We start from the raw sequence: 26,605 nt of genomic DNA, 5'->3' as shown, positions 1-26,605 counted from the left end.
CGTTTTCAAATGTTTAGCAAATCTTTCAAATGTCTGTTAATTGTTTTAGAAGTTATGATTGCTTTGTTTTCTGTTTTTGTGACTTACTGGGAGACCTGGCGGTCCTGGAAAACCTGGTGTTCCAGGAGGTCCCTGGAAACAAAGAACCAAAATATTAACTGGAGTTTTAGAGCCACTGTAGATTCATGTAAATTTCCACAAAAAAACTCAAAATTTTTTAGATTAATCTTAGAAATTTCAAGAAAAAACCTGGAAACTTTCTGAGCTCAAAGTTGAACATTTTTGAGTTTTGTATCTCAGACATTTCCAAGTTTTCTCTAGAAAATTTCTGAGACTAATCTCAAGTTTCTGAGTTTTTTTTCAGTAATTTATTCCGTTTTTTACTATTGTTATTTTTTGTTATCTACAATGGCCTCAAGCCGCCATCGCAGAAGCATAAAGATTCCAGTTCGATTCCAGAGTTTCAGTTTGGTTCTGATGTCGACTCCGAGATGTTTGACCTCAGCTTCATCATCATCATCATCATCATCATCAGTCTTACCCGAGAGCCCTTAATTCCTACAATGCCTGCGTTTCCCGGGTTACCCTGAGCAAAAGAAAGAGCAGATTAGATCATCCATCCATCAGAAACAAAAGAAAAAATCGTGACTATTTTTTTAAATACTCAAAATTCAAGCTGCATAATAACAATAATAATTATAAAAGGATTTTACCTTTTCTCCTGGTGACCCTAGGTGACCTTCGCTTCCAGGAAATCCCATCACTCCAGGAAGTCCTGGGTCTCCTGTGTATCCTGCTTCTCCCTGACGACATAAAAACAGGTGAAGTTCTCCTCCTGTCCACTGAGCGGCAGCAGCGCTCCTGAACTCAGTGTTTGTCCCGAGTCAGTGAGCTTTTCCTCTGCGCTGCAGGCGAACAGATGGATGTTTCATGTTCAGCCAACAGGAAGCCGGCTGTTCAGGCGTCGCCACCTGGGACCAGGTGGCGACGCCCTGGACCAATCAGGCGGCAGCATCGACAAACCGCTGCACACCTCACATTTTTATTCTGTTGATCTTTTTACAGGAGAGATGAATAGAAAAGAAGTATGATAAGATGAGAGCGAACTGACAATACAAGCAGAAAATGACTGAATGTGGTGATAAAAAACACATTCAGTCCCGTTTCCATGCGTCACATGTTGACCCCGTTTGACCCCGTTGGACCTGGAGGTCGCCCCATCGCGGCACGGCAGCGCCCTCACAGACACAACAGCAGCAGATTAAAATCGTTTTGCTCTCCGTGTTTGAGGCTGAGCTCATTTATCAGAGCTGAGATTTGATCTGATGTCTGCAGCGAAAGCATCGTTTGCTTTCAGAGTCTGATTCCAGACAACTATCTGTCCATCTGCTGCAGAGCCCACAGCATCACCGCCGCTGCCTTACCAAGACACTGTTTGGAAAATGTTTGTTCAGCAACAAAACCGCAGATTCTGGTCCGATTTACCGGCTGAGAGCAGTAGAACATTTCCTCAGGAACATTCAGACTAAACTCAATGCTCTAACGTTTTACTCCAGGGGTGTCCAAAGTCGGTCCTGGAGGGCCGCCATCCTGTGTGTTTTAGTTCTCTCCCTGGTTTAACGCACCTGGATCCAATGATGGCTCATTAGAGGCCTTAGGAGAACATTGACAAGCTGAGAAGGTTGTTACTACAACCAGGGAGAGAACAAAAACATGCAGGATGCCGGCCCTTGAGGACCGACTTTGGACACGCCTGTTCTAGTCAATAACTCTTTATTGTCCAGAAATGTGGAACTTTATTTCAAGCTGCTGTTTGTAACTTTTATACAAATTGTTTTTTTACATATTTGTTGAAGCTGTCACCATGTTGTGAAGGTTTAATATTAGACAGATAATCCTGTTTACTTCCAGGACTAACTGCAGAAACACACAGCTCAGTCAGAAACAGCCAATCAGAGCCAGGGGGAGGGTCTTAGTGCTGTCAATCTACTCATGTATAAGCTCCTTACACCCTCCCCTCACTTTCTGCTACGCTACAGCTTCTCCCGTCGTCGGCTAGTTAGCATCATCACTGCTTCAACAAACCCAGAAAGTATCTGATAACTTCACTGTTCATCGTTTTTATTCCATTAATTATAAACATTCTGTCTTAATGCTCAAATATCAAAGCACATTTTGTAAATGTTTTAATAAAACGACTCAGTTGGACATTCCTCTGGACTGTTTTTGCAAATATACAATGTTTATGTTGAAATTGTTCCCTTACTGTACAGTTTTATTCTTTATATTTTACCTTTGTGTGAGTGTTTGCTGTGATTTCCTGTCAGGATCTTTCCTTTACGTTGCGTTATATTTTACAGTGTAATTATCAGCTGGAAGCCAGAATAATCCAATTAGCTTATTAGAAATATTTCCCTTTGTGTTGAATGAAGAAATATATTAAGAGCTTTGAATTGAAACCACATTATAGCCCCGATGTTAGAGGTGAAGGCTGTTCTACCCGACCTGTTAAAGAGGAGATCTGCTCACCTTTTGACCTTTGACCCCCTCGCAGTGACAGCGGGACTTCCCAGTGCAGTGACAGACCTGAGGAGACAAAAACAGGCAAACTCCATGTTAGAACAGATAAAACTAAAGGTGATTTAAGCAGAACCAGCAGGAGTTTCAGCTTCACGTTCGTCTGATTTACGTTCCTTCATTTCCAGCTCAGCAACTGAAAAACGTTCTGAGTAAAACAGAAAGAGCTCAAATCAACACGAACCAACATAAAATGTCCTGCGGAAACTGAAACAGATCAGTTTACAGAAAGGAGTCGGCCCAGTGTACAGCGACGACTGAGAGCCGCCGGCCGCCAACGGCGACCTCCGACCTCAGAGACAGCGAGGAAAGATGGCCGAAGCAAGTCAAAGAGACGAGGTGGGGCGAAGACATGACGATTTTTAAAAACAAAAAGATATATACAGTATAATCCATTCTGTGGCCGCAAGGAGCTAGTGAAGAGCAGCGAGTAGTTTAGCTTAGCCTAGCTTAGCTTAATTTAGCCTTATGTGGTTTAATTTAGATTAGCTTAATGTAGCTAAGCTCATTGGAGTTGACTAATTTAGCTTAGCTCTGATTGATTTAGCTTAGCATCCCCATTAGTCCCTCCTGTAGCAGAGAATCTCCATCCTGATTTTGACACAAAAAGCATTATAATAAAATCAGAATATTACAAACATCACAAAATTAAAACCCAAAAACAATTAAAATCAATAACAAGAACAATTTCAAACACACGTTCATAAATTAACAATTTTTTATTATATATTATAGATTTTAAGATTTGAAAAAGTTTCGATTTTTAAATAACTTTTCATGGTCACCAGTAAAAGTGAGTGATTTGTTTTCGCCTGAGTGATCCGGTCCAAAGACGAGCTGCTTAAGTAAATAAAGGAATATAAATACTTTTTTTTTTAAATAGAAAGACGAGCAGCTAAAATAAATACAAATAATAAATGAATGAAAAAAATAAAGACATGAGGATAATACAAATAAACAGAAAAAATAAAAATGTAAAGGCAAAAAAGATGAGCAGTTAAATAAAAAAATGCTAAATTAAAAACAGGAACGATGAGCAGCTCAAATATATAAATAAATAATAAAAAAGAAATAATACGTTTTGGACAAGCTGAAGGTCAGAGGTCAGAGGTCAGAGGTCAGGTCGTCCACGGTGCAATCATCAAGCTGTGGATACAAAAATCTCCAAGCTTTGACTTCATTCAGGCGTTTAAAAGAGAACATCGTGTTTTTCAGAGGAATGTAAACGTGACAGTTAGGATGCGGCGCCCTGAGGCACGCCGCCGCCTGCTGAGACATCGGCTGTCATGGTGGCAGCTGCATTCAGCTCCTCCGTAAAGCGTCTGCTGTGCATCGGAGCGTGCGTTCTCACGACGGCGGAGTCCCAGGGGCCCCGGCGTGGGGGCCAAACCCAAACACCTTCTGTATCCAGCAGGTGAGACTGTCCTCTTCCTGCGATAACCATGGCGACAGACGGATCCCGCTCTAATCTGCTCATCTGCTCCCTGCAGTGTTTGCAGCAACACGCCCCGCAACCCGGATAAAAACTCATGACGTCGCATTTTTTCCTCAGATTCACGCCGCCGTGATTTTTATTAGGATCCATCAACTAATTAATAAAAACGTCTTCAGTTTGGGTAAAAACCTAAAGTTGTACACAGAAAGTTACTGTCATCTCTTTCATCCTTAAAAGTAAAGAAAGTTGAAGATAGTTGTAAATAATTTTCTTTTTTTTACCTTTAATGTTTTTTTCTTTCTTATTGTTAATTTCTCACTTTTTTTCTCTATTTTTTATTTCTTTTTTCCTTTATCCTTTTAATTTCTTTATTTTGTCTCCATTTTCTTAATTTTAAAAAATTATTCTAACTTTAATGTTTAAAATTGTTTGTTTTAAAATTGTTTCTAACATCTACTTTAGTTTGCATTGGGTGTTGGAGTCGTTTTCGGGGAGTTGTGTGTGAAACGTCTGAGGAAAACCTTCACCTGTGAGAAACGAAACGTGAGGAAGCCACACAGACAACATGATGTACCGTCAGCTTACGGACCGACCCACTGCAAACCAGTGCAACAACCGGAAGCTCTGTGTGTGTGTGTGTGTGTGTGTGTGTGTGTGTGTGTGTGTGTGTGTGTGTGTGTGTGTGTGTGCGCGCGCGCGCTCTCATAACAGCAGACCTGGACAAAGGGCTGACCCAGAACAGATTAACTAAACCAACACAGACCCCGCCTGAGTTCAGAACCAGACGGACTTAAACTCTGATCTTCTCTCTTCCTGCAGGACGTTCAGCTGAAAGGACGGACATATTGACGTTCCAGCACTGAACCGGTTCTAGTGTTAAACCAGTTCCTGTTCTAAACCAGTTCCTGTGTAAACGCCTTCCTGTTCCGTTTTCTCCGTCTTCCAGCCCGAAGCAGCAGTTAGCTTAGCGACTTTAGCTCTAACATGGACCAGCTGTATATTTTGTTCAACACAGAATAAAAAAATCAAAAAGATTTTGGACAAAAACTATCTGACAGAAATTATCAGAAATTATCTCAAAATTATTCTCGATTGTCGTAGATTTATTATTAATTATCACAAAATATCGAAAAACATCTAAAAATATTCAGAAATATTAAGCAGTTATACTTGCCTCGCATTTGGCGAAGTATCATCCTGAACGCTTCCGGTGCCTTAACCAATCAAAATGCTTCAAAGAATACATTGTGACAGCCAACCAATCAGTGACGATCTCTTAAGCATCACTGACAGAAAATGGAGGTGCAGATGGTTCAATAAAAAATTAATAATAATTGGTGTTTAAGAATTATTTTTAAAAACAGCAACAAATCTGCAAAATTAGAGAAGCAGGATGATTAAAAAGTATTTTATGATTTTTATTGGACAATATTAAATTAATCAGAAACGGCCAAACTTTCTATTATATTATTACCATTACAGTTATTTTCATTATTAATGTTATTACTTTGTAATAATTTTAACTATTCTATATTATTGTCAATATAATATTTTCATTATATAGATTTTTTACTTATTTCACTATTTTTATTGTTGTGAATTTATTATTTTCATTAATAATATTAATATTTTTAATTTAACTAGTCTTATAATATTCAATCGTTTTAATTTATAATAATCATCAGACCCAAACACACACTCACCTCTTAAAGGTTAATTATTACCTTTAAAATAATTAAAGTTATGCACAGAAAGTTACTGTCTAAATAAAACCTGAGAGTTTTAAGGAAATCTGATCATCTGTCACTGACAGACGGATAAGCAACCAATAGTTAACGAAGTAATAACGGATCAATAAGTTGGTCTAATTAACATCCAGTGTGAGAAGCAGCAGAACCAGAACCTGGACTGGTGTCCCAGCAGCAAGGTGAGCTCACAGCGGGGAAACCAGTTTGCTCACCAGTTTGCCGTTGGCCAGCAGCAGCAGCGCGCCGAGGACCAGCAGCCGGACCAGCAGGCGGGGGATCCTCCGCCTCGCAGCCGCCGAAGACGCCATCCAGGCGGGCAGAGAGCAGCGCACCTCCCGGCTCGGAGCACCGGCTTGGGTCGGTTCTCCTCACAGAGATCCTGTGCGGATTGGGAAAGTGAAACCCCAGCAGCAGTGGAGGGAAGCCCCACTCCACACCTCCCACTGCGCCCCCACCTCGCCTCCACCCTGCCGGTTAAAGACTGGCTCCATCTCAGACCGGACAGTTATTATAAGCTGAGAACAGATCAGTCCGTTTTATGGAGGGACCTTCATATTTTTGCTCTGAAAATTTGCGTTTTCTGGTCAAAAAATTTCAAACTTTCACATTTTGTTGCTGCGTGGATTTTACTGAGGAATGAACGGAAGCAGCTCGGTGTTTGGAGCCGAGCAGCTGCGCCCAATGTCGGACAAAACTCCCGCTTTCACTTCCTCCGCCTGAGGAATGAAAAGTGCGTGAAGCTGCGGACTGAGAGTCTCCCCGCAGGTAAGGAACTCACCTGAGCTGCTGTCAGGGCTGATTGGAGTGGAATCACGCGTGACGTCGGAGGTTTTATTAATGAGCCGCTGATGAAGAGAGAAAAGTTTCAAATGAGTATGAATAATTGAAAAGTCTTTGCTGTGAATATGTGAGTAAAGATTCAAAGTTTCAGGATGAAATTAGTGAACTTTGATCCCTTAAATCCGCTGAAAACTCAGTAATGATGACTCAGCTTTAATGGGATCAGCTGAGTCAACATGTGGAGAAACATTAAACCTGTCAGAGCACCAGGTTCTCACCTGGTCTGGGACTTTGGCTGCTTTCTCACTCAGGTCCAGAACATTTCACACGGATCTTTTATTTGACTGTTTGCTGGATTCCCGTTTCCTAAAGTCATAATGTTCTGCCCTCCACAGATTTTTAAGAAAGTACAAAGCTTTCTGACATATCAAAGACATCAGGTGGCCCCTTAAAAGAAAAATCTGAGTTAAATACCAACTTTTTGCTTTTCTAAGATAAAGACCATTTTTTGGTAAGAGTTTGTCCTTTAATCGGGGGGTTGCTGGTTCAAGCTCCGCTCCGTCCGTCTCCATCTAACTGGCATCAACTAAAGCTACATTCACACTGCAGCCGGAAGTGACCCAAAAACGATTCAGTTTTTCCTTAATGCGACCTGTAGCTGATGTTTTCATGACAGTCTGAACAACATAGATCGGATTCTTTTCGACTGCGATCCAGGATACTTGGATATGTGGTTCTTCTTCTTCTTCTTCTTCTTGGTTTTGCTGGCGGTTGGCAACAAACTTTTAGTCGCATTACCGCCACCTACTGGTACGGAGTGTGAACCACATGACATACAATAAATATGTGGTTCTAAATCAGGTCGCTTTCATCAGACCTGGACGTCATTGATATTCGCCGAACGTCACTATTCCGCGCCCTGATACGCGCGGGCGGGAAGGAAAACAACCACCATGGCGGACCATAATGAGGATTAAGTTGTTAATGTGCTGGTTCCGGTCGGGCAACGACTTTAAAATAGGAAGATATGCTCCACCGTTAGCATCCATGTTTACTTCCGCAGATCCTGAGCACTTCTTATGGGGTTTGGCAAAAAAAAACAACACTTGAGCACGCTCGCTACGTGTGACGTCACTGCGCCCTCTCCTGCGCATGCGTGACACTTTCAGGTCATATGGAGTTCACACTGCTGCTGGTCGCGTTTATTTGGAAACGTAAATGACCACACAAAATAAATATATAAATAAAGGAATGAATAAATAAATAATAAAAAGATTTCACAAAAAAATCGTAATTGAGCATTAAGGCCTGCAGTGGTTACCTAGCAACAACCTGCAGATTGAGGTGGGGGGGGCGGGGGGGGGGTGACAATCCGTTTGAACTTGCCCTCCAACTTCTGTTACCTAGCAACAACCTGTTGAGAAACTAAGCAGTAGTACTGTGGCGCCATTTGTTTTTTGTTTTTTATTTTATTCTTTAGTGACGCGCTGACTCACACCGGAAGCTGTTTGACAGGAAACTGTTCAACCAATCGCAATGACAGTTTTTAAATTTTGTTTAATTGATTAGTAAACATAAAAAAACAGATCAAAACACAGTTTGCTAAGCTCTTAGAAAGACATTTAACAGCTGATTAAAATGAAATCTTAAGATTAACAGTAAATACAATAAAATGATGAAAAAGACACCTAAAGCAATGCACTTAAAACTAATGAATCAAAAACAATTACAATATTTAAAAATGAGTGCAATTCTGGCTCATCTTCAGCCAATTCTTAAGCCTTGAAACAAACTTTTTAATGTCAGTTAAAAACGTCTGCTAATAGAGACGTTTGTCTGTCCAGAACAAATCCTGTTAAATTATGTTTTACTGTAACTATTTCTGTCCTGGTTCTGGCTCAAAAACTATTAAACTGTCTAAGCTCACAATACAATCTGTCTCCTTTATTGTGTTGGGGATAAAAGAGGACAACAAATATTGCTAAATATTTGGTTAGCAAACAAAGCATTTAGCTTGCAAACTAAATATCTAGCTTGTCAACTAAACATTGACCTTATTGTCTAAATATTTGGTTTGTAGCAAATTAATTATCTTAACTAAACATTTATTTTTCTAATCAAATAGTTAATGAACTAAGCATTTAGTTTCATAGCTAAATGTTTACTTTGCCAACAAGCTAAACGCTTAAGTTTGTTCAAGCTAAATGTTTAGCTAACTGTGGTAAATCTTTCATTTGGAGCTAAAATCTTTTGTGCTGTGGATAAAAGCGGACAGGCGTTGAGTGGCTGCCCCGGTGGAGAAACGCCAGCATCAGATGTCTACTGTGATGCTGGATCCCGACTCGATTTGATAAAAATCAACAACAGAACCAGATTGTCATCTCCTGCTCTCTGTGTGTGAAGCTGCATGGAGGCAACCAGCTCCTTTAACGCCTGAAATGCAGAGACAGAGAGACGAACAATAACAGAAGACCAAGATCCTGAAACGGTGCCTGATATTTTTATTACAAACATGTTCAGGTGTTGGCATCGAACTCTCAAAGATCTTCAGAATCCCAGGAATCGGTTTTATTATGACGGCTGTAAAATATGAAAGGTAATTTTTGATTACAGGAAGTAAAACATAAAAAATAAAAAAATTATGGTATAATTGGAGCGAATCCCTGAAATACCTGCTGCAGGAAGTTCAGGATGTGTTTCTGAAGACCTGGGTCAGGTAGAACCAAACGGTCTCAGGTAGAACCAAACCGTCTCAGGTAGAACCAAACCGTCTCAGGTAGAACCGAACCGTCTCAGGTAGAACTGTCTCAGGTAGAACCGAACCGTCTCAGGTAGAACCAAACCGTCTCAGGTAGAACCGAACCGTCTCAGGTAGAACCAAACCGTCTCAGGTAGAACTGTCTCAGGTAGAACCGAACCGTCTCAGGTAGAACCAAACCGTCTCAGGTAGAACCGAACCGTCTCAGGTAGAACCGAACCGTCTCAGGTAGAACTGTCTCAGGTAGAACCGAACCGTCTCAGGTAGAACTGTCTCAGGTAGAACCGAACCGTCTCAGGTAGAACCAAACCGTCTCAGGTAGAACCGAACCGTCTCAGGTAGAACCGAACCGTCTCAGGTAGAACTGTCTCAGGTAGAACTGAACCGTCTCAGGTAGAACTGTCTCAGGTAGAACCGAACCGTCTCAGGTAGAACCAAACCGTCTCAGGTAGAACCGAACCGTCTCAGGTAGAACCGAACCGTCTCAGGTAGAACCGTCTCAGATAGAACCGTCTCTGTTGTTCTGCTTTGTACCGACAGCACAGGCGGTTACTGGATCACCCGACGGTTGAAGCAGCCTGTTCATACCTGAAGAACAGCAAAGAAAACATCTGAAAGCTAACTATATACGATTATTCAATCTTATTGAATAAGATCCAATATTGATCTTATCGAATAAGATCAATATCTTATTAAATATCTTATATGATATCCATTGATCTTATTCATCAAAAATTGCATTTGTGTATGTAATGAACCTGAACGAGTCAGGTCGTTCAGGTTCTGGTTCTGCTCAGGTCTGATTCCTCTCAGTCACAGGATGTTCAGATGTTCTGGATCGTTTCTGGGATTTACCTTTAAAATCTGAATTATAACTGATTGTTATAACTTTAATTTATTTCTGCTGAGAAATAAAAAATATTAAAATGAGGGAAAATCCAGGTTTTAATTTCTCTGCAGACGGTTTATCAGGGGAGCCCAAAGTGGCCCCTGAGGCCCGGCATCCTGCGTGTTTTAGTTTCTCCCTGGTTTAACGCACCTGGATCCAAAGATGGATCATTAGAGGTCTAAGAAGAACTTGGACCTGCTGAGACGGTTGTTACTAAAACCAGGGAGAGAATTAAACATCCAGGATCCGGGCCCTCAGGGACCCACTTTGGGCTCCACTGGTTTAATTTGTTCTGCTGTTGTTGAGCCTCGTGATCGTCGTTTCACATCTCCGGTCGTTTTCTCTTCTCGCGCCCATCTGACCTACTTTCCAGTACAAACACTGCTGGGCCCCTGATCCGGCGGGCCCCTGATATGACCAGCCCCTGATCCGACCGGGCCCCTGCTCGTATCTAATCCCTCCACCGCAGAAGAAAGCATTCCAATGCAGAACTGGACAACATGGCCGACAAATTTACGGGACTAAATTCTTTGCTTTGATGTTTTCCCACGTTTCCCTAAAATGAAACTTTGCAAAAGTTTTCACACCCCTCGAACTTTTTCACGGTTTGTAAAAGAATCGGTTCCAACAGTTTGTACAAATAATCGGACCACAGATTCTCAGTTATTAGGTCTGGACTTTGACTAGGCTTTGACCAGAACTCGTCGCTCTTCCATTCGTCCCACTTGGACGTCTTTACTGGTTTATGATTAATTATTTACTAATTCCCAGGCTGACGGTGAAATGCTGGATCCCAGGAAACGTGCAGAAAATGCAGCGTTGCAGCTGGACCTTCGATCTCTGAACAGAACCGTGTCCAGATGACAGATTGATCACTTTAACTCTGCTTTAAAGCTCCATCACAGAGAAGCTGGCCCACAGCATCATGCAGCCTCCACCTAACTCTGCTTAACTTTGAACTGAGCAGAGTTTTCATGTTAGAACCAGCACAACTTATAAAATGTAACTTATAAAGAGACTTTTCTGGTTCAAGATGTACCGGCAGTACATCTAAATTGGGGCCAATAAGAATGTCGGATTAAAAAAAAAACAAACTAAGTAAGTGTGGAAAATAAAAAAAGTTTTGACACTGAAAAATAATTTGTAAATGGAAATGTTCATTTTTTATTTTTTTAACAATTTTGAAACAGAAAAAAAAAGTTTTAATACTTGAGGGGGGTGGGGCTAATTTTCAGATTCACAGTTCAGTACTTTTTTTTTTTTTTTGCACAAACTTTCTGGCCCCAATTTTGCTCCATAGAATCCCCCAAACCCTGTGCATCAGTTTGTCCTCGGACTGGATTTTATCAACGCAAGTTTTACTGAGACAGTCTGTTGGTCCGTCTTGTTTCTTGCTCAGACGCCGCCCGTGCTGAAGGTGGCGCCGTCACGTCTTCTGTTTGTGTCTGCAGCAGTGTGGAGCGCACTCACTGGATGATCACCTGCTGGAGGCGGAGTCAGCCCAACTGGGTCATATTGTAACCAGGACTCCACTCTGAGGACAAGATGTCTGCCGGTGCAGGCTCCGCCCCCCGGCGCCATCCATGGATCTGGTAAAAAAGCAGCGCGAGACGAAATGATTCATGTTCAGAGTTTAACTTCCAGAAATGGGATCAGATTTTACATTTCTGAAGTCAAACATTGGACTGTTCTGTCTCTGTTTGTGTGGACTGTAGCCATGGTAACAGGCTCTGTCTCGTCTCACCTGTGTCTCCTCTCCTACAGGTGTTTCCTGGCTCTGATCACAGCTCCTCCAGGAGGTCAAGGGGTGAGTCCAACTTTCTGTTCCAAGAGTTAGACAAGACTGCATCCAACCATCTGACCATCCAACAATTGAGCAAGCGTAGCATATACAGGATGAACAGATGGATGGATGGGTTGTTTCATGTTGGATGATCCTCATTATGTCCCCCATGTGGTTGCCATGGTGACATTTCTCCTCCTCAGACTTGCAGAGCGGCTCAGACTCATTTTCTGCGGTTTATTTGTGGAGGAACTGCAGCTGAAGGTTTCATAGAAATGTGAACCGTATCCATGGAAACAACTGAGTGTTGCACAGGGCCAGGCGTTCCTCCTGGATCACACACCGGTCCTCCATCTTTCTGCATGATTAACTGACTAGAAGATGGAAACTAACAAGGGAAGACGAACATTTGCAGATTAGATTCATTTTGCAAGCAGCAGCCAGTTAGATGCATAGAGCCAATCGGTGGGATGAGGACGGAGGGCTGGTGCTGGTCAGCGGTTACTGGGCCCAGATCGGGGCGCAGTCGGGACATTAGAGCGGTGATGGAGGATGACTGGGTGGAGGGAGGATGGTGTTCTCTGAACAAAGTCATGACAGCAGATAAAGCGATAGCATTCCTGCCAATAACCATGCCTCACTGATAACCTCGTTTACACAACGCTGCAGGAATGCGGCTGCTACACAAACACTGCTGCATGCGAGGAAACTCACCGTCTGGGGCCCACAGAGAAAAAGAAAACATAGTCAGGACATCAACAGGGACAGTGAGTGTGGGACATGTGAGCAGGGACAGCCCAGATTAGCTCCTCTCTGTCTGATGTTGTTTTATTACAAGCAGGAATCGGGACAGAAAGTCACGCTTGAGACGGACTCTGTGGGCCAGAACGTTGGGTTCAGTCAGAACAGCTACAGGAGACCTTTGGATGGAAAAGTCCTATGATCCTATCGCTCCGAGACAAACCGTCCATCGCTGCCCTGCAGTGAGAAGGTTCTGGGTTCTCACCCGGTACTCCGGCTTCCTCCCGCAGTCTGAAAACACGACTGTTGAGTTATCTGGTCTGGGCCGGGCTGGGGACCCATCCAGAGCGGACCCCGCCTCTCGCCCAAGAACCACTGGAAATAAGCACCCGGCCCCTCGGACCCTGAAGGGACGTCTGGATGTATTAGGCTTATAGGGAACCAGATTCAGCGCTAGCAAGAGTACAAACTACAGGTTTAGCTAAGAAAAGGCAGCTGTGCTAACACTAAAACACCAATCATAAACATTAGCTTAGTGAAAGCTAATGCTAATGTGCAACACTCACGTTATTTACTGGAAACAATGCAAATGCGCATACAAATAAGTAGAAGCTAATGCTAACGTGCTATACCAATATGGCATTTAGTGGAAGCTACAATAAGGTGCTAAATTCAGCCATGTTGTCACAAGAAAAAACATGAAGAGTCTCTCAAAACAAATTATGTGTATTTTGTACATATATTTAATAACTCTCAATAAAGTTTCTTCAAAAAAAGAGAACATAAGAGGAAACAATACTTTCTTTCCACACTTCAAAATAAGAGCATGAATATAAACATCTAACTACTTGAAGAATTTTAAGTATCAATAACCAAAACTTTGTCAAACTTTATTCTCTCTTCACTGCAGCAGAACCTTTATTGCAAATATTGAAGTTGTTATAATACAACGGAGTATTACACATTGTGCCGCTCTTAGTTTAGTTTTCTCTTTAAACCTGGTTTTATTATGTCCATATTTATAATTCTTTCACCTTTTGAATGATTGTACTTTCCTCCAGAGAGCCGCCTCGGTCTTATCAAAGCCTCAGCAGAAGCTAGCGGTGCTGTCATATGTTTAGTCTGTAAACGGCCCACGTGAGCTGCCGTTCTTTCTCCGCCAGTTGATTTGGATCAGAGGAACATCTGTCCTCATTCACCATTTTTTTTGCTGAAAGAGTTAGAAAAAATAGAGCGCGATTGTCTACGACCGATCTGATCAAAAAACCATCAGCTGTCTGCTTCCTAAGAGAACGGGGAAAATCTTTTTTGTTGTTTACATTCTTCCTGTGGAACAAGAAACACCAGAACGAAAACATGAGGACAAACTGCTGCCTGCCCGACGTGTTCGCACCGAGTCAGAGCTTTTAAACTCACCAAAAACAAACTGCCAAGGTGCAGAGAGTCACTTAAAACAGGTGCGTTGAAGGAAACTTACAGGTAGAGGAACCAGAACCCAGCAAAGAACCGATGAAAAACCAGGAGCTTAAATACTGAGGGAAGGGAAACAAGAAGGGAACCGGAGGAGATAATTAGAAATGATGAGGAACAGCTGTGGCAGGGAGACCGCAGGAAAACTGGGATTAACACAGACAGAGCAAAATAATAAGAAATTTATAAGAATACAAAAATAAACGTAGACGAAACATACAGTTTATTACCTAATATGAAAATATGCTACTAATAATAAAAACAGATAAATTAACTGAGTACAGCAGGATAAATGTAAAATAAATAAAGATAGCAAAAAGGAAATGATCAAAAGAGAAAACTGAGATTTTAAAAGGAGCGGCTAAAGCAAAGGAGGTGGATTAGCAGATTCAGGGCAAAATTTCACAATAAGAGCCTCAAACATTTGAATTTGAAATGATCTCTGGTTTCCAGCTGAAGACCTGAAGCTGTGCGTTGACTCTAGATCTATAAATCTAGATCTGTAACTCTAGATTGTTCCTCTTTAATAACTTCAGTTTCTGTTCAGCTGGAAAAAGTTTTGGCATATCCACACATTTCCCGTTTCTCAGCATCTGTTCAGTGTTTGGATGGGGTGAAAGGTCACCTGGTGACATCATAACGTTGAGCTGTGTGTCATTGTTATGCTAACAAAGCTAGCGGCAGCATGCAGGTGCTGAGTAGGAGGCATCCTGGGATTGAACCTTGGGGAACTCCACATGTGACTTTGCTTTAATGAGAAGTTTCCTACTGACCCAATCGAATCCCTGCTCTGTGGGTCAGACTGGAACCGGTCCAGTTCTGGACCCGATCCAGCTCTCCAGTTGTCTTTAGGCCACGTTTTCTTCTGGTTTTCCATGAATTTTCCATCATGGATCACCACATTCTGCACACCGCCCTGCTGCATGACAGAAGCGGGCCGCGTTTCAGGTTGACCTCCACCTGGAACGAAGCTGCACTGCTGGACACGATAAGACAGGACAGCAGGAAGAACAAGACGAAATGACAAAACTCTTCCGGATTTAATGGTGTAGGAAGTAGAACCTGAACTACAACCAGACAAAACGAAGCAGAAGTTAAAGATTCGTGAATCATGTTGAATCCTCATCATCTTGACTTCCTGTCCTCTCCTGGTTTCCAGGGCGACCTGATGGAGCCGTGTGGCGGGCGGGACTGCACCACCTGCCAGTGTTTACCTGCCAAAGGAGCCAGGGTGAGTCCTGATCCGGCCAATCACAGCGGTCCGTTTTATATTCCAGTTACTGGAGCGGCGACGCGTTTACTGGCAGTTCGGAAAACAGGAACACGGAGCGGCTCACAGCTGCTGGACCGGCAGAGTCGGACAGGAACCAGGGGCTAAGTTAGAGGACAGCAGATTGAACACACACACACACGCACACTTCCATCACATCAGAGGACTTAATTAACAACATGTAGCTCCAGGTTCACTACAGGTTCAAATCGCAGCCTGGAGTCTCCGTACGAGCGTGGCGTCTCTCTGGATACTCCAGCTTCCTTCCTCAGAAACCTGCTGGGTTAACTGGGTAACTGGCTGCTGTCTCCGACTGGCTGTATACAAGGTTTTGTTCTGCCTCTCTGACTGGTGTCCAGTGGCTCCTGGATTTAAAATTACAGCTCAAAAGATTAAAATATCACAAAGAAATTAAATATTTTTGGTGACACAAACATTATTGAAACATTTCAAAACTTTGTCTTGTCATTTTTATGATTCCCGTTTACAGAGAATAAAACATAAAAATCAGTTCCTCAGAAAATTACAATATTGTGAAAAACTCTTAGCAATTTTATAGAAAGTTGAGTGGACAGAAAAAGTGTGGTAGGAACAGGGAGAATCTGTTCAAAAATCTGAGGGATCTTCACCGGACTGAACTGGGCTGGAATCAGAACCTCTCGACCCCTATGCCCAGACGGGTCCAGAACCTGGGACACAGGAGAGAACCAGAACCAGAACCGGGCAGTTGCTCAGAGGTCCAAACTCCAGATGAAAGTAAAGTTTTATCTGGACCTCAAGGTCTCAGAGTCTGATGGGACTAAACCAGAACCAAGGTGCTGCATCTGATGTTTTCTCAGTCAGTGATAATCTGGGTCACCAGCTGGTTCTGGTTCTGGTCCACAGTCAGCCCAGCCATTGACCAGAACATTTTAGAGTCCTTCAGTTTTCCTTCTGCTGGCCAGATTCATGGAGATGTTGAGTTCATTTCCAGCAGGACTTGGTTCTGACCCAAAGAGGTACCAGAATCTGGTCTAAAGACCAGAGAGGTTCTGGGCTTGATGGGCCAGGAAACAGGCCTGACCAGAACCTTATAGGGAACCTATTGCAGATTAGCATGGGAAAGATGAGAGAAGCCAAATTGGATGAAATATTCAGAACCATCAAAATTATGAGAAATAAATAAAATATTTACTCCATGTCTTCTGGATCTTATTTATTCCAGTTTCAATAAAAATACTGAAGTTTTTTCTCCATATTTTGGTTTGTGGCCCTGCATCCTGCTACGACCACATAAGGATGCGTGGAACCAGGCGTCCCCACAATGTACCGAAAACAAGAACAGTCAGCAGCCAATGAGACAACAGACAGAGCGTCACATGACTGTTCACTTCCTGCTGTCAGCTGACAAGTAAACAACAGCAAAAACAGGACATCCAGGTCCTAAGCAACCCACTGTGAGTGGCTCAGGGTGGCGCTGCGTGCGCATGTGTGTGTGTGTGTGTGTGTGTTCAGCTGGGGGCAGCAGACAGGCGGGGGGTTTGTGATTTGACGTCTGTCTCTGTGATTTCACAACCAAATGACTTCAGATAAAGGAGGGCGGACTAGCAGAGATCACAGCTGTCACATCCCATCACACACACGCACACATACACACACGCACACACACACCCCGACACACAAACACAGACATCCGCTCAAAGCCCTTTCACACACCTCGGATCTCTGGTCAGACGAACCGAGCTGCATCAGTAAACGCTTCTCCCACTGTCAGGCATGATGGTGGAAGCATCATGATGAGGCTCTAACGTAACTGATGGTGTTAATGGTTGCTGTGGTAACCATGGTAACATAGGGATTTGCAGCATTTTCTTTGGTTCTGTTTTGAAAACCTTATCCATCCAAACTCAGTTGAAGCCACACTGCTGCTTTTTCAATTTCCGCCTTTTAAAATGAGGCTTCCTGAAATTTTCAAAATAAGAGATTTTTTCCGTACTTACATTTTCTGCTTTTAAAGCTCATAAAAGACATTTTGAACGGGACATTCAGGTTCTTCAGCCATCAGACTGGAGAAAAGAGTTTTTCTATCTGCTTATCTTTCCAGAGTTTCTCTGACCATTCCTGAAGCTTCTTCATAAATGTGGACTGTGGACGCTGACATTAGCGTTAGCTGCTGCATGTTTAGCATTGAGATGCTAGCATAGCTTCACTGATAGGCTAACTCCTTTTAACTTAAACACAACAATAATCTTTTCCAACCAGATCATTTAGAAGCAGAAGTGAACCTCAGAGGGAAAAGTGAAGACGCTTCATCTCTGCTGTTAGCGGACGCAGCTGTGCGTCAGATTTACAGGCGTACCAGAAACACACAAACAAAGGTTCCCGCTCTCAACGTTTTCATATAAAAATAGAATATTTGATTTATTGTGCAGCAATTACTTTTGGACGCTGGTAAGTCTTTCCTGGTAAGAAAAAGCAGCCAGCAGTGGAGGAGCTGTAGCTGAGCCCAGTGTTGTGATGTAAACTGACCTGTGGTCAGTAAACACCTGATCCAGGCGATAGCAGCAGACTCTTCTGCTGAACATTGAGTTGCATTAATAATGTAGGCAGCTCAGGTCAACCGTTTCCCCGGGTTCACCTCCTCTGCGACTCGGTCTCAACACGCTCATGATGGTAGTTTTTGTTTTCCGTTTGAAGCCTCATTACCGAGCAGATATTCCTGCTTCCTCCCTGAGCTGCACGGCTCCTCCTGAACTTCTCACCTCCAACCGCAGAACCATGAGGCAAACTTTCAAAACGGCCACAAATGCTTTGGCATTTCTGCCACTTGCGGAAGTATTTTGTAGAGTCGAAACGCTTGTGTTGAATCGATAATTGAAATAATAGTCAACTAATAATCGATTAATCTGCCAATCAGCAGTTAAGATAAACTATATGTATGTGCACATTTTGCATTTAAGATAAAAAAGGTTTTCTCTGATCTACCCAGAACTCTTTTCGTGCCAGTTTTGGCTTCAACTGGTTCAGAATCTGTAAAAAAATAATAAAAAATCTGCCGTTTGCATCCATTTATTACACAATCCAGAAAATAATCTCCAGATCAGAACTACCCTGTATTGATGTTCAGTCCAGCAGAAATGGCAGAACATTTTACAGTTTCTGGCTGCAGATTAACCCTTTGGTATGAGGCGGTTACTAAATGACTCATTTTTTGTATTTTTTTTTTTTGAAAGAAATTGAATTATTTGCATCTTTAAATGTGTTTCTAACATTGTAGAAGACTTATACAAAATATCTGCATGATCTCAAGAATTTTTTTAAATCCAATTAATTCTCACAATAATTGATAGAATAATCAATTTACTAAAATAATAATTGATAAAATAGTTGCAGCCCTAAAATTTTGATTTGCTGGATGTGATTTCATCTTTTTCATCCAATAAAAACTCAGTTTAGACACAAACCAAAAGTCTGTGGCATTACACTGTGAAAACAGTTGTGTGCACATAAAAAAACGAACTTTACGTGTGAAAGACACATCAAATGTTCTGTGTCTTTTGGCCCTTTTGGCCTTCCATACATGAGGAGCAGGCGAGCCAGAGCGGAGATGTTTTAGTCAAACGCCTGTGAGATTTAAACACAAACACCACAAGTTATTGTTTGCTTACATAGATATATGTGCTCAGAATAATCTCACTTCCAGCAAATAGGAGGGAAAGTGAAGGTGTTAAAACGCCCACAGCCTCATGGAGGTTCAGCTGCAGAGATCAAACCGGGACATGGCTGCTACTTTCAGGACAAACATATTTACAAGCCTGCCTCAAAAACACTGAATGACATGAAAAATTAAATGTTTGGTCCCTCTGTCCAGAAAGTGGAGCTGCTGAGCTCTTGTTTGGGTTTGGTTTCTTCTTGGAGGTTTTTGGACGCGATGAAAGAAAATCTCCTCAGAACTCAGTCAAAATAAAACTTCAATCTCTTTAGGATCAGAAAGAATCATCTTTGTTTTCATCTTCCCTGCATTCATCAGTCTCTGGATCTAAAGCATTTTCCTTTCAGATATAGTTTGTTTTCTAGAATCAACAGCATTTTACTCATTTTGGATCATTTATTTGATTATAAAAATTATTTATAGTGTTTATTTTTTCCACATTTCATTATGTTTCAGCCTTTTTACAATTTCATACTTACATTAATGTGATTTTTCTATGTCTAATAAATTTGCAAAAGTTTGAACTTTTTTCCACGTTGTCATAATGAAATATTTGCATGTAGAATTTTTAGATTAATTTAATGCAGTTTTGAAAAAAGCTGGACTTCCTCTGGCCTTTAATTCTGCTGCAGGTTCAACAACATGCCTTGATTTGGGGATTAAAATGATTCAGAAAATATCTATAAATGTGTCTCACATAAAGGGAAAAATGGTTTTAGTTTGCATCATTTTAATAAATAATAGCTTATCCTTTCTCTTTCTACCATAATATATATATATATATATATATATATATATATATATATATATATTTTATGAGAAACTGCAGTCTGTTTGTTAATTTTAGTTTAATTTCTATCAATTTTACAGAATAATAATCCTGTATGTATTATTGTGAGAAAACTGCTCAGTCTAACCAGCTGTGCTGAATTTGATTCGAAATTCAAATTTTTTATCATTAAATATGTTTTTATTGACATATTTTTATTTGAGATTTTATTTTGATCTCAGTTCTGCAGGTTAACGTCTGAGCTGAGCTGCTGTTCTCAGTTTGTATTTGGTTTGATTTGTGTGACACTGCCCCCATGTGGTCAGATGATGTCATTGCAGGTTTGGCTCACTGGACTCTGCTGGTTCTGTCTGTGAACAGAACCAGCTGATCGCAGTTGAAATGTGGGTTCATGTTCTGGCTTTCCGTCCCGGTTGGGTCAGTTTTGGCTCCAACATAATTTCTTGGCACCAAATTGAATGTTTTTAGTTGTGGACCAGGTTCTGTTGGTTTCATTGTTCTGTCAGATGTTTAAATCCGTTGTCTGCCAGACGCGTCATTTCAAATGTCCCACAGTAAACGTTCACATCGGTCTGTTCTGTATGCGACACCGAAATGATGAGAGTCTGAAGGACGAGATTAGAAAATATCAATACTTGTAGGACAGATTACTGAGGGGAACGTAAGGACTTTCAAAGAATGAAAAATACATGGGAGGAAATGGCTTGGAATGGGTAAGAATTAGGAACTGATTCTTACTCAGCTGCGTGGAATTATGGGAAATGAAGGAATTTGTCTTGTAGGAAGTAGGAGCAAGGTTGCATCTAAAACCGGCTGGACGGTAACTCTCCAGGACAGGGGCTGGAGGCCGCTGGTTTAGGATGTTCAACGTTTTGCTTGGTGATGGGTCACTGTGTTGTATCAGGCGCTGAAGCTTCTAATAGTTTTATGTTCTGCAGGGTTTCCCAGGTCCTCTTGGTCCGCAGGGGCCTCGGGGGCCTGCAGGCTTCCCGGGCGGACAGGGACTTCCAGGGCAGAAGGGCGGTAGAGGAGCCGAGGGGCCGATGGGAGGTCATGGGGTAAAAGGAGATGCTGTGAGTAAACAACCGTTCTAACTGTAAAAGCAGAAAACCTAAATAACATTCCTGAAGTCCAACATGGTGAACGTCTGTTTCTGTGGGTTCAGGGCCCCATCGGTCTGCAGGGTTTTCCGGGTTTGGACGGAGTCCCGGTAAGAGTCTTCGCCTCCTGTCGACATCCCACAGCCGCTGGAGCGCAGAATCCTTCAGCTTCTTTTGGTTGGTGTTTGTTCAGGGCCTCCCCGGCCCGGCTGGAGGGCCTGGTCATCCAGGTCTGGACGGATGCAACGGAACCAGAGGAAATCAGGGGTATCCGGGGCTTCCAGGAGAACAAGGCCCTAACGGAGAACCGGTAAAAAGCATTGGCTGATTGTCACTATTTGACGCCATGTGGAGGTGAAAGAATCTCACATCCTGCGAGATCCTTTGCAGGGTTTTACCGGTCCGAAGGGACTTAAAGGAGAGCCATCGGCCAACTTCATCCAGTACCCCGGAGCTCCTGTAAGTACAGCTGACCTGCAGCATCATGTTCTGGTACGTTCAGCCCGCCTGACCGCAGTGTTTGGGTCCAACAGGGCGACGCCGGGCCCAGCGGACTGCTGGGTCTGCCGGTGAGTTGGCCTGAAAGCAGCCGAGTGCGTCACATTGTTCTGCTTCTGCTTCAGGTTTCTGTCTCTGCCTGCAGGGGGAAGATGGTCTGCCGGGACCGACCGGACCCGCGGGGCCAACCGGATCAGATGGACCCGCTGTGAGTCACTCCACTTCATTTCAGCTCACTGCAGCTAAACTCAGTTGGAAACATGTAATTCCGTTCAGTCCACCTTAAATCAATTTATTTCCATTCAGGTACGTTTTATTAACTTTTAATGAAATACCTTCAGTTGATTTCAGTTCAGATATTTTTTTGTTCATTACAAAAAGTGAATTTCAACACAATTGTAGTTCACTTCTGTTCAGTTTGACTCGTAGTTCAGTTCAACACAGTTTGGATCAATTCAGTGAATTTTAGTTTGGTTCCCTGGGGAGTAAATGAATGTTTAAACTGATGTGTATTTGTCTCCTCAGGGCTCTCCTGGTTCCCCTGGACCCAGGGGCCCGCCTGTGAGTCACAACCTGGCAGCTTTAATTCATTTGATCATTTTAGGATCTACAGCAGTTTTAACTCCTTTTACAGTTTATATTATCTTTTTATTGTGATTTTGAAGCAGTAAAACTGTTTACAGCTCTCTGTCCTCCAGTCAGTTATTGATTATCGATCGATTATCTCTCCAGCTGGATGTTCTGATGTCGGCTTATGTTTTTGTTTTAGGGTCAAAAAGGTCGATTACTGCCGGGACCGAAAGGAGAGAAGGTACAGAGACTGTTTACAGAGTTAATGTAGCGCCACCTAGTGGTTCATCCACCAGACCACGCCCCAGAAATATGACATCACACTGGCCACGCCCCCTTCACATCACAGCCCTCTTACTCCACTCTTCTGACTGTGGCTCAGCAGGTAAAGTTGTTGTCTTGCAGTCAGAAGGTTGAAGGTTCGATTTCCTCCTGCCACAGGTCAATGTGCCCCTGAAGACTCTCACCTGCTTCAGGCAGTCAAAATGACTGCAGCAGCTCCAGACATATTCAGTCCATCTACCATTGACCACGCCCCCTTTGGCCACGCCCCCCCAAAAACCATGTCAGTCTGATCACCCAATTAAATATTTATCATTGGCCACGCCCCATCATTAACATCCATTCTTCTGGCCACGCCCCCTTTGACCCGGCCCTTACTGTCTGGGCCCCTCAGTTACTCACAGAATAACATGTTGAGGACATGAACATGGCCGACCTTCCTCAGGCCTTGTAATGCCCCCTGTAGGTCAGTCAGTGCATTACATCACTGTGGCTCTTTACTGGGAGCCAGCTGAGCTCTGCTGCAGCTCTTTGGTCTTGTGACCTGCATTAACCAAACTTTTTCCCTTTCCTGTGTGATCCACAGGGAGACCAGGGCCCCCAGGGGCCTCCAGGGCCCTTCGAGTACATTGACGTTCCAGAGGACTTGTACATCAAAGGGGAGAAGGTCAGAGGACATTTAGTCTTCCTTTGCTTTATTTTCTTGTGTTTCTGTTGGTTTTAAATATTCAGTATATTTTTATATATAAATATTTCTAATGTTTTAAATATTTTGTTCTCATCGTCGGGTTCCCGTGTCAGGTTAGAAAACTGGAGTCTCAGTTCTAGTTAAACTTCCTATTGCTGGATTTTCATTGAGTTTCTCTTTAATGGTCGGATGTGATAAAAAAATTATTGAGTTAATTCCAGGGTCTGAAATTAATTAATCATATTTTAATCAGCAACATTTAACATTTTTGCTGCTAAATGATTGACTACACTCACCGGCCACTTTATTAGGTACACCCGTCCAGCTGCTCATTAACGCAAATGTTGAATCAGCCAATCACATGACAGCAACTCGCTGCGTTCCTTCATGTAGACACGACCGAGACGATCCGCTGCAGTTCAAATTGAACATCAGAACGGAGAAGAAAGGAGGTTAAAGTGACTCTGAACCAGACGGGCTGGTCTGAGTATTTCAGAAACTGCTGATCTACTGGGATTATCACCCACAACCACCTCTAGGGTTCACAGAGAACGGTCCGAAAAAGACAGTATCCAGTGAGCGGCAGTTCTGTGTGCATAAATGTCTTGTTGAGGTCAGAGAAGAATGGACTGGTTTGAGCTTATAGAACCACCCATTACAACCGAGGTCTGCAGAAGAGCATCTCTGAACGCACAACACATCGAACCCAGAAGACTGCCGCTGCCCTCCTGCAACGCCTGTCAGGTAGCAGCAGGAAACTGACAGGCTCAAGATTGGAAAAACGCTGGTCTGATGAGTCTCGATTTCTGCTGCGACATTCGGATGGTCGGGTCAGAATTTGGCGTCAACAACATGAAAGCCTGGATCCATCCTGTCTAGTATCAACGGTTCAGGCTGGTGGTGGTGTGGGGGATATTTTCCTGGCCCACTGAGCACCGTGTCAACGCCACGATGCTCTACTGTTGCTGATCACGTCCATCACTTTATGACCACAGTGTACCATCTTCTGATGGTACACTGTTATTCCAGCAGGATAACTCGCCAATCATCTCAGACTGGTTTCATCTCAGACTGGTTTCTTGAACAATGAGTTCACTGAACTCGAATGGCCTTCACAGTCACCAGATCTCAATAGAAACCTTTGGGATGTGGTGGAACGGGAGATTCGCATCATGGATGTGAAGCCGACAAATCTGCAGCAACTGTGTGATGCCATCATGTCAATATGGACCAGACTCTCTGGGGAATGTTTCCAGTACTTTGTTGAATCTCTGCCACCGAGAATTAAGGCAGTTCTGAAGAGAGTCCAACCTGGTACTAGCAAGGTGTACCTAATAAAGTGGCCGGTGAATGTAAATAGCCGTTTGAGCTCAGCAACAAAGAAAGTTTCTAATCTTCATCCATCAGATTGGAGCAAAGAGTTTCAGGAAGTCCTGATCTTTCATGGAGCTTCTTTAGAAATGTGGATGCTAACATTAGCGCTAGCTGCTACATGTTAGCATTGAGGTGCTGTTTTAGGCTAGCATAGCTTCGCTGTTAGGCTAACTCCTTTTAGCACAACTTGCACACAACAGTAGTCTTTCCAGAATCCAATCAGATCGTTCAGAAGCAGAAATTAACGCCCAGTGGGCAAAGAGAAGCTGATCTGTACTTTAAAAATGTTGCTAAATAGAAGCTGAAGCAGATTTTCTGTCTGATTATTGAACCTTTGCTCTGGGATTTGTTTTGTTTGTTTTATCCAGTATAAAAAGGTTTGGACATTTTTTAAGGTTGTCCTAAATCAGGTCTGGTTGTTTCTCTCAGGGATCTTCAGGGAAACCAGGACAGCGTGGCGTTCAGGGACTCCAGGTAAGGTAGAATATTTATTAACCTGCTGACTGTTTATTTATTCCATGTTTGAATAAATGATGTCATTCTGATGTTAATGAAGCTAAATATCCCAGAATAAGAGTCATTTTGGATCCTGTAGGGACCACTGGTGTGGGCCGTGATGAGGAAGTTCTGTTCTGGTTTCAGAGTCGGGATGCGCCGCCTGGGATCAAAGGAGAGGTGGGGATCGTTGGATTTCCAGGAGCCAGAGTACGTTTCCTTCGACTTCGATCCGTTCCAGAAGTTTAGCCCGCTGCGGTTGCTGCATGAGTTTGGTTTTTCTTCCAGGGGGATTCTGGTCGACCCGGCCCGTCCGGACGGAAAGGCCCCCGGGTGAGTCAGAGCAGAAACACTGGTCCAGTCTGATGGTTCCGGGTCGGGTTAATTAAAGGTGTTTTTGGGTTTTCAGGGGATGGAAGGGAGCCAGGGCCTCCCAGGACTGATAGGTCAAGAAGGTTTTAAGGTCAGTTGGGTTTGCGACCCAGGTTCTGAAACTGAGTCCAGTTAAAGTCTTTATTCTGGAAGAGACAGGGCAGATTTAAAGGACGTATTATTTAAGCCCTTTGTTGTGATATGACTCTTTGTTTCCAGGGCTTTGCTGGTGATCCGGGTCCCGAAGGCCCCCCTCTGATCGATGATATCACTCACATAGGTACGGATCAATACACCAATCAGCCATCGGTCGGTTTGGTTTCTCAACATCCTGTCTTCCAGGCGAGGCCGGGGACCCTGGGTTCCCCGGGAAGAGGGGCCCTCCTGGCGACATGGGGCCAATGGGAACGCTTGGTCCCCCAGGATTCCCAGGATCATCAACACCAGGTTAGTAAAATCATTTAACATTAAACATCAAAGCTGATTATCAATAGAAAAGCATCCAATCAACTATCAGAACCAATCATTGTAGGGTGATGTCATAAAGAGGGATGATGGTGGTCTAGTCAAATCAATGTCACTTTGAGGGCGAGGAGGACTGAAGGTAGCAGGACAGTGTTGGTGTTAGTTACAGTAAATATTCAGGATGTGATGAATATAAACAAAAAGGCTGTTAATAATAAAGTTAGTCAAAATGATCAGCAATAATTTTGGTTCTTTAACAAGAGAAAAAATGGCCTTTCAAAATTATATTAATTCATTTGTAGCTGCTAGTCACAATTTCAAACTAAACGTTTGACCAACTAAGTATTTAGGTCCAAAGTAAATATGTAATTAACAAATTCTTCAATTTGAAGCTAAACGTTTAGATTACCAGCTAAATGTTTATCTCCAAAATAAATATTAAATTAGAAAGCTAAATATTTAGTTTGCAAACTAATATTTTGCTTACAGACTAAATATTTAACCACTAAGTTAAACATTTAGCTAGCAAGACAAATATCCCGCTAGCTAAATGTCTTACCATGAACTTGTTCAGATTCAGGTGGGATGAGTTTCATGTCTTAGGTCCATTTTCAGGGTCATCTCTGTGTTTCAGGACTTAAAGGTTTTGATGGTCCGAAGGGCCAACCTGGGTACAAAGGGGAGAGAGGAGATCCGGGTCAGACTACGGACGAAGTGGCACACGGAGAACCTGGAAAACCAGGACAGCGGGGACAGCGAGGGCCGAAGGGACAGCAGGGCCTCCCAGGTACCACATCGGCTTCTGGTCCCTGCGGCTCCCAGCGGTCAG

General features: G+C 42.8%; 2 protein-coding genes across 2 annotated transcripts in view; one reads left to right on the top strand and one right to left on the bottom strand.

Annotated features, from left to right (window-relative positions):
• Positions 1-6,096, bottom strand: part of col4a3 (collagen, type IV, alpha 3) — a 29,258-nt gene extending 23,162 nt beyond the window's left edge. The window contains exons 1-5 of the mRNA XM_028045373.1: positions 5,973-6,096; positions 2,530-2,586; positions 714-803; positions 542-586; positions 88-132 (exon numbers count right to left, since the gene is read on the bottom strand). Coding sequence (XP_027901174.1) covers positions 88-132; positions 542-586; positions 714-803; positions 2,530-2,586; positions 5,973-6,068 — 333 coding nt within the window. The 5' untranslated portion in view covers positions 6,069-6,096. The remainder of the gene's footprint in view (positions 1-87; positions 133-541; positions 587-713; positions 804-2,529; positions 2,587-5,972) is intronic.
• A 358-nt stretch (positions 6,097-6,454) lies between these two features.
• Positions 6,455-26,605, top strand: part of col4a4 (collagen, type IV, alpha 4) — a 39,186-nt gene continuing 19,035 nt past the window's right edge. The window contains exons 1-20 of the mRNA XM_028045672.1: positions 6,455-6,525; positions 11,639-11,779; positions 11,952-11,994; positions 15,341-15,412; positions 20,871-21,005; positions 21,098-21,142; positions 21,226-21,342; positions 21,423-21,491; positions 21,566-21,601; positions 21,676-21,738; positions 22,056-22,091; positions 22,300-22,341; positions 22,969-23,049; positions 24,874-24,918; positions 25,087-25,149; positions 25,228-25,272; positions 25,349-25,402; positions 25,531-25,591; positions 25,654-25,758; positions 26,411-26,563. Coding sequence (XP_027901473.1) covers positions 11,733-11,779; positions 11,952-11,994; positions 15,341-15,412; positions 20,871-21,005; positions 21,098-21,142; positions 21,226-21,342; positions 21,423-21,491; positions 21,566-21,601; positions 21,676-21,738; positions 22,056-22,091; positions 22,300-22,341; positions 22,969-23,049; positions 24,874-24,918; positions 25,087-25,149; positions 25,228-25,272; positions 25,349-25,402; positions 25,531-25,591; positions 25,654-25,758; positions 26,411-26,563 — 1,312 coding nt within the window. The 5' untranslated portion in view covers positions 6,455-6,525; positions 11,639-11,732. The remainder of the gene's footprint in view (positions 6,526-11,638; positions 11,780-11,951; positions 11,995-15,340; positions 15,413-20,870; positions 21,006-21,097; positions 21,143-21,225; positions 21,343-21,422; positions 21,492-21,565; positions 21,602-21,675; positions 21,739-22,055; positions 22,092-22,299; positions 22,342-22,968; positions 23,050-24,873; positions 24,919-25,086; positions 25,150-25,227; positions 25,273-25,348; positions 25,403-25,530; positions 25,592-25,653; positions 25,759-26,410; positions 26,564-26,605) is intronic.

This window comes from Xiphophorus couchianus, chromosome 18 (genome assembly GCF_001444195.1).
Source record: "Xiphophorus couchianus chromosome 18, X_couchianus-1.0, whole genome shotgun sequence".
Classification (NCBI taxonomy): domain Eukaryota; kingdom Metazoa; phylum Chordata; class Actinopteri; order Cyprinodontiformes; family Poeciliidae; genus Xiphophorus; species Xiphophorus couchianus.
This window is presented reverse-complemented; position numbering and strand designations above follow the sequence as displayed.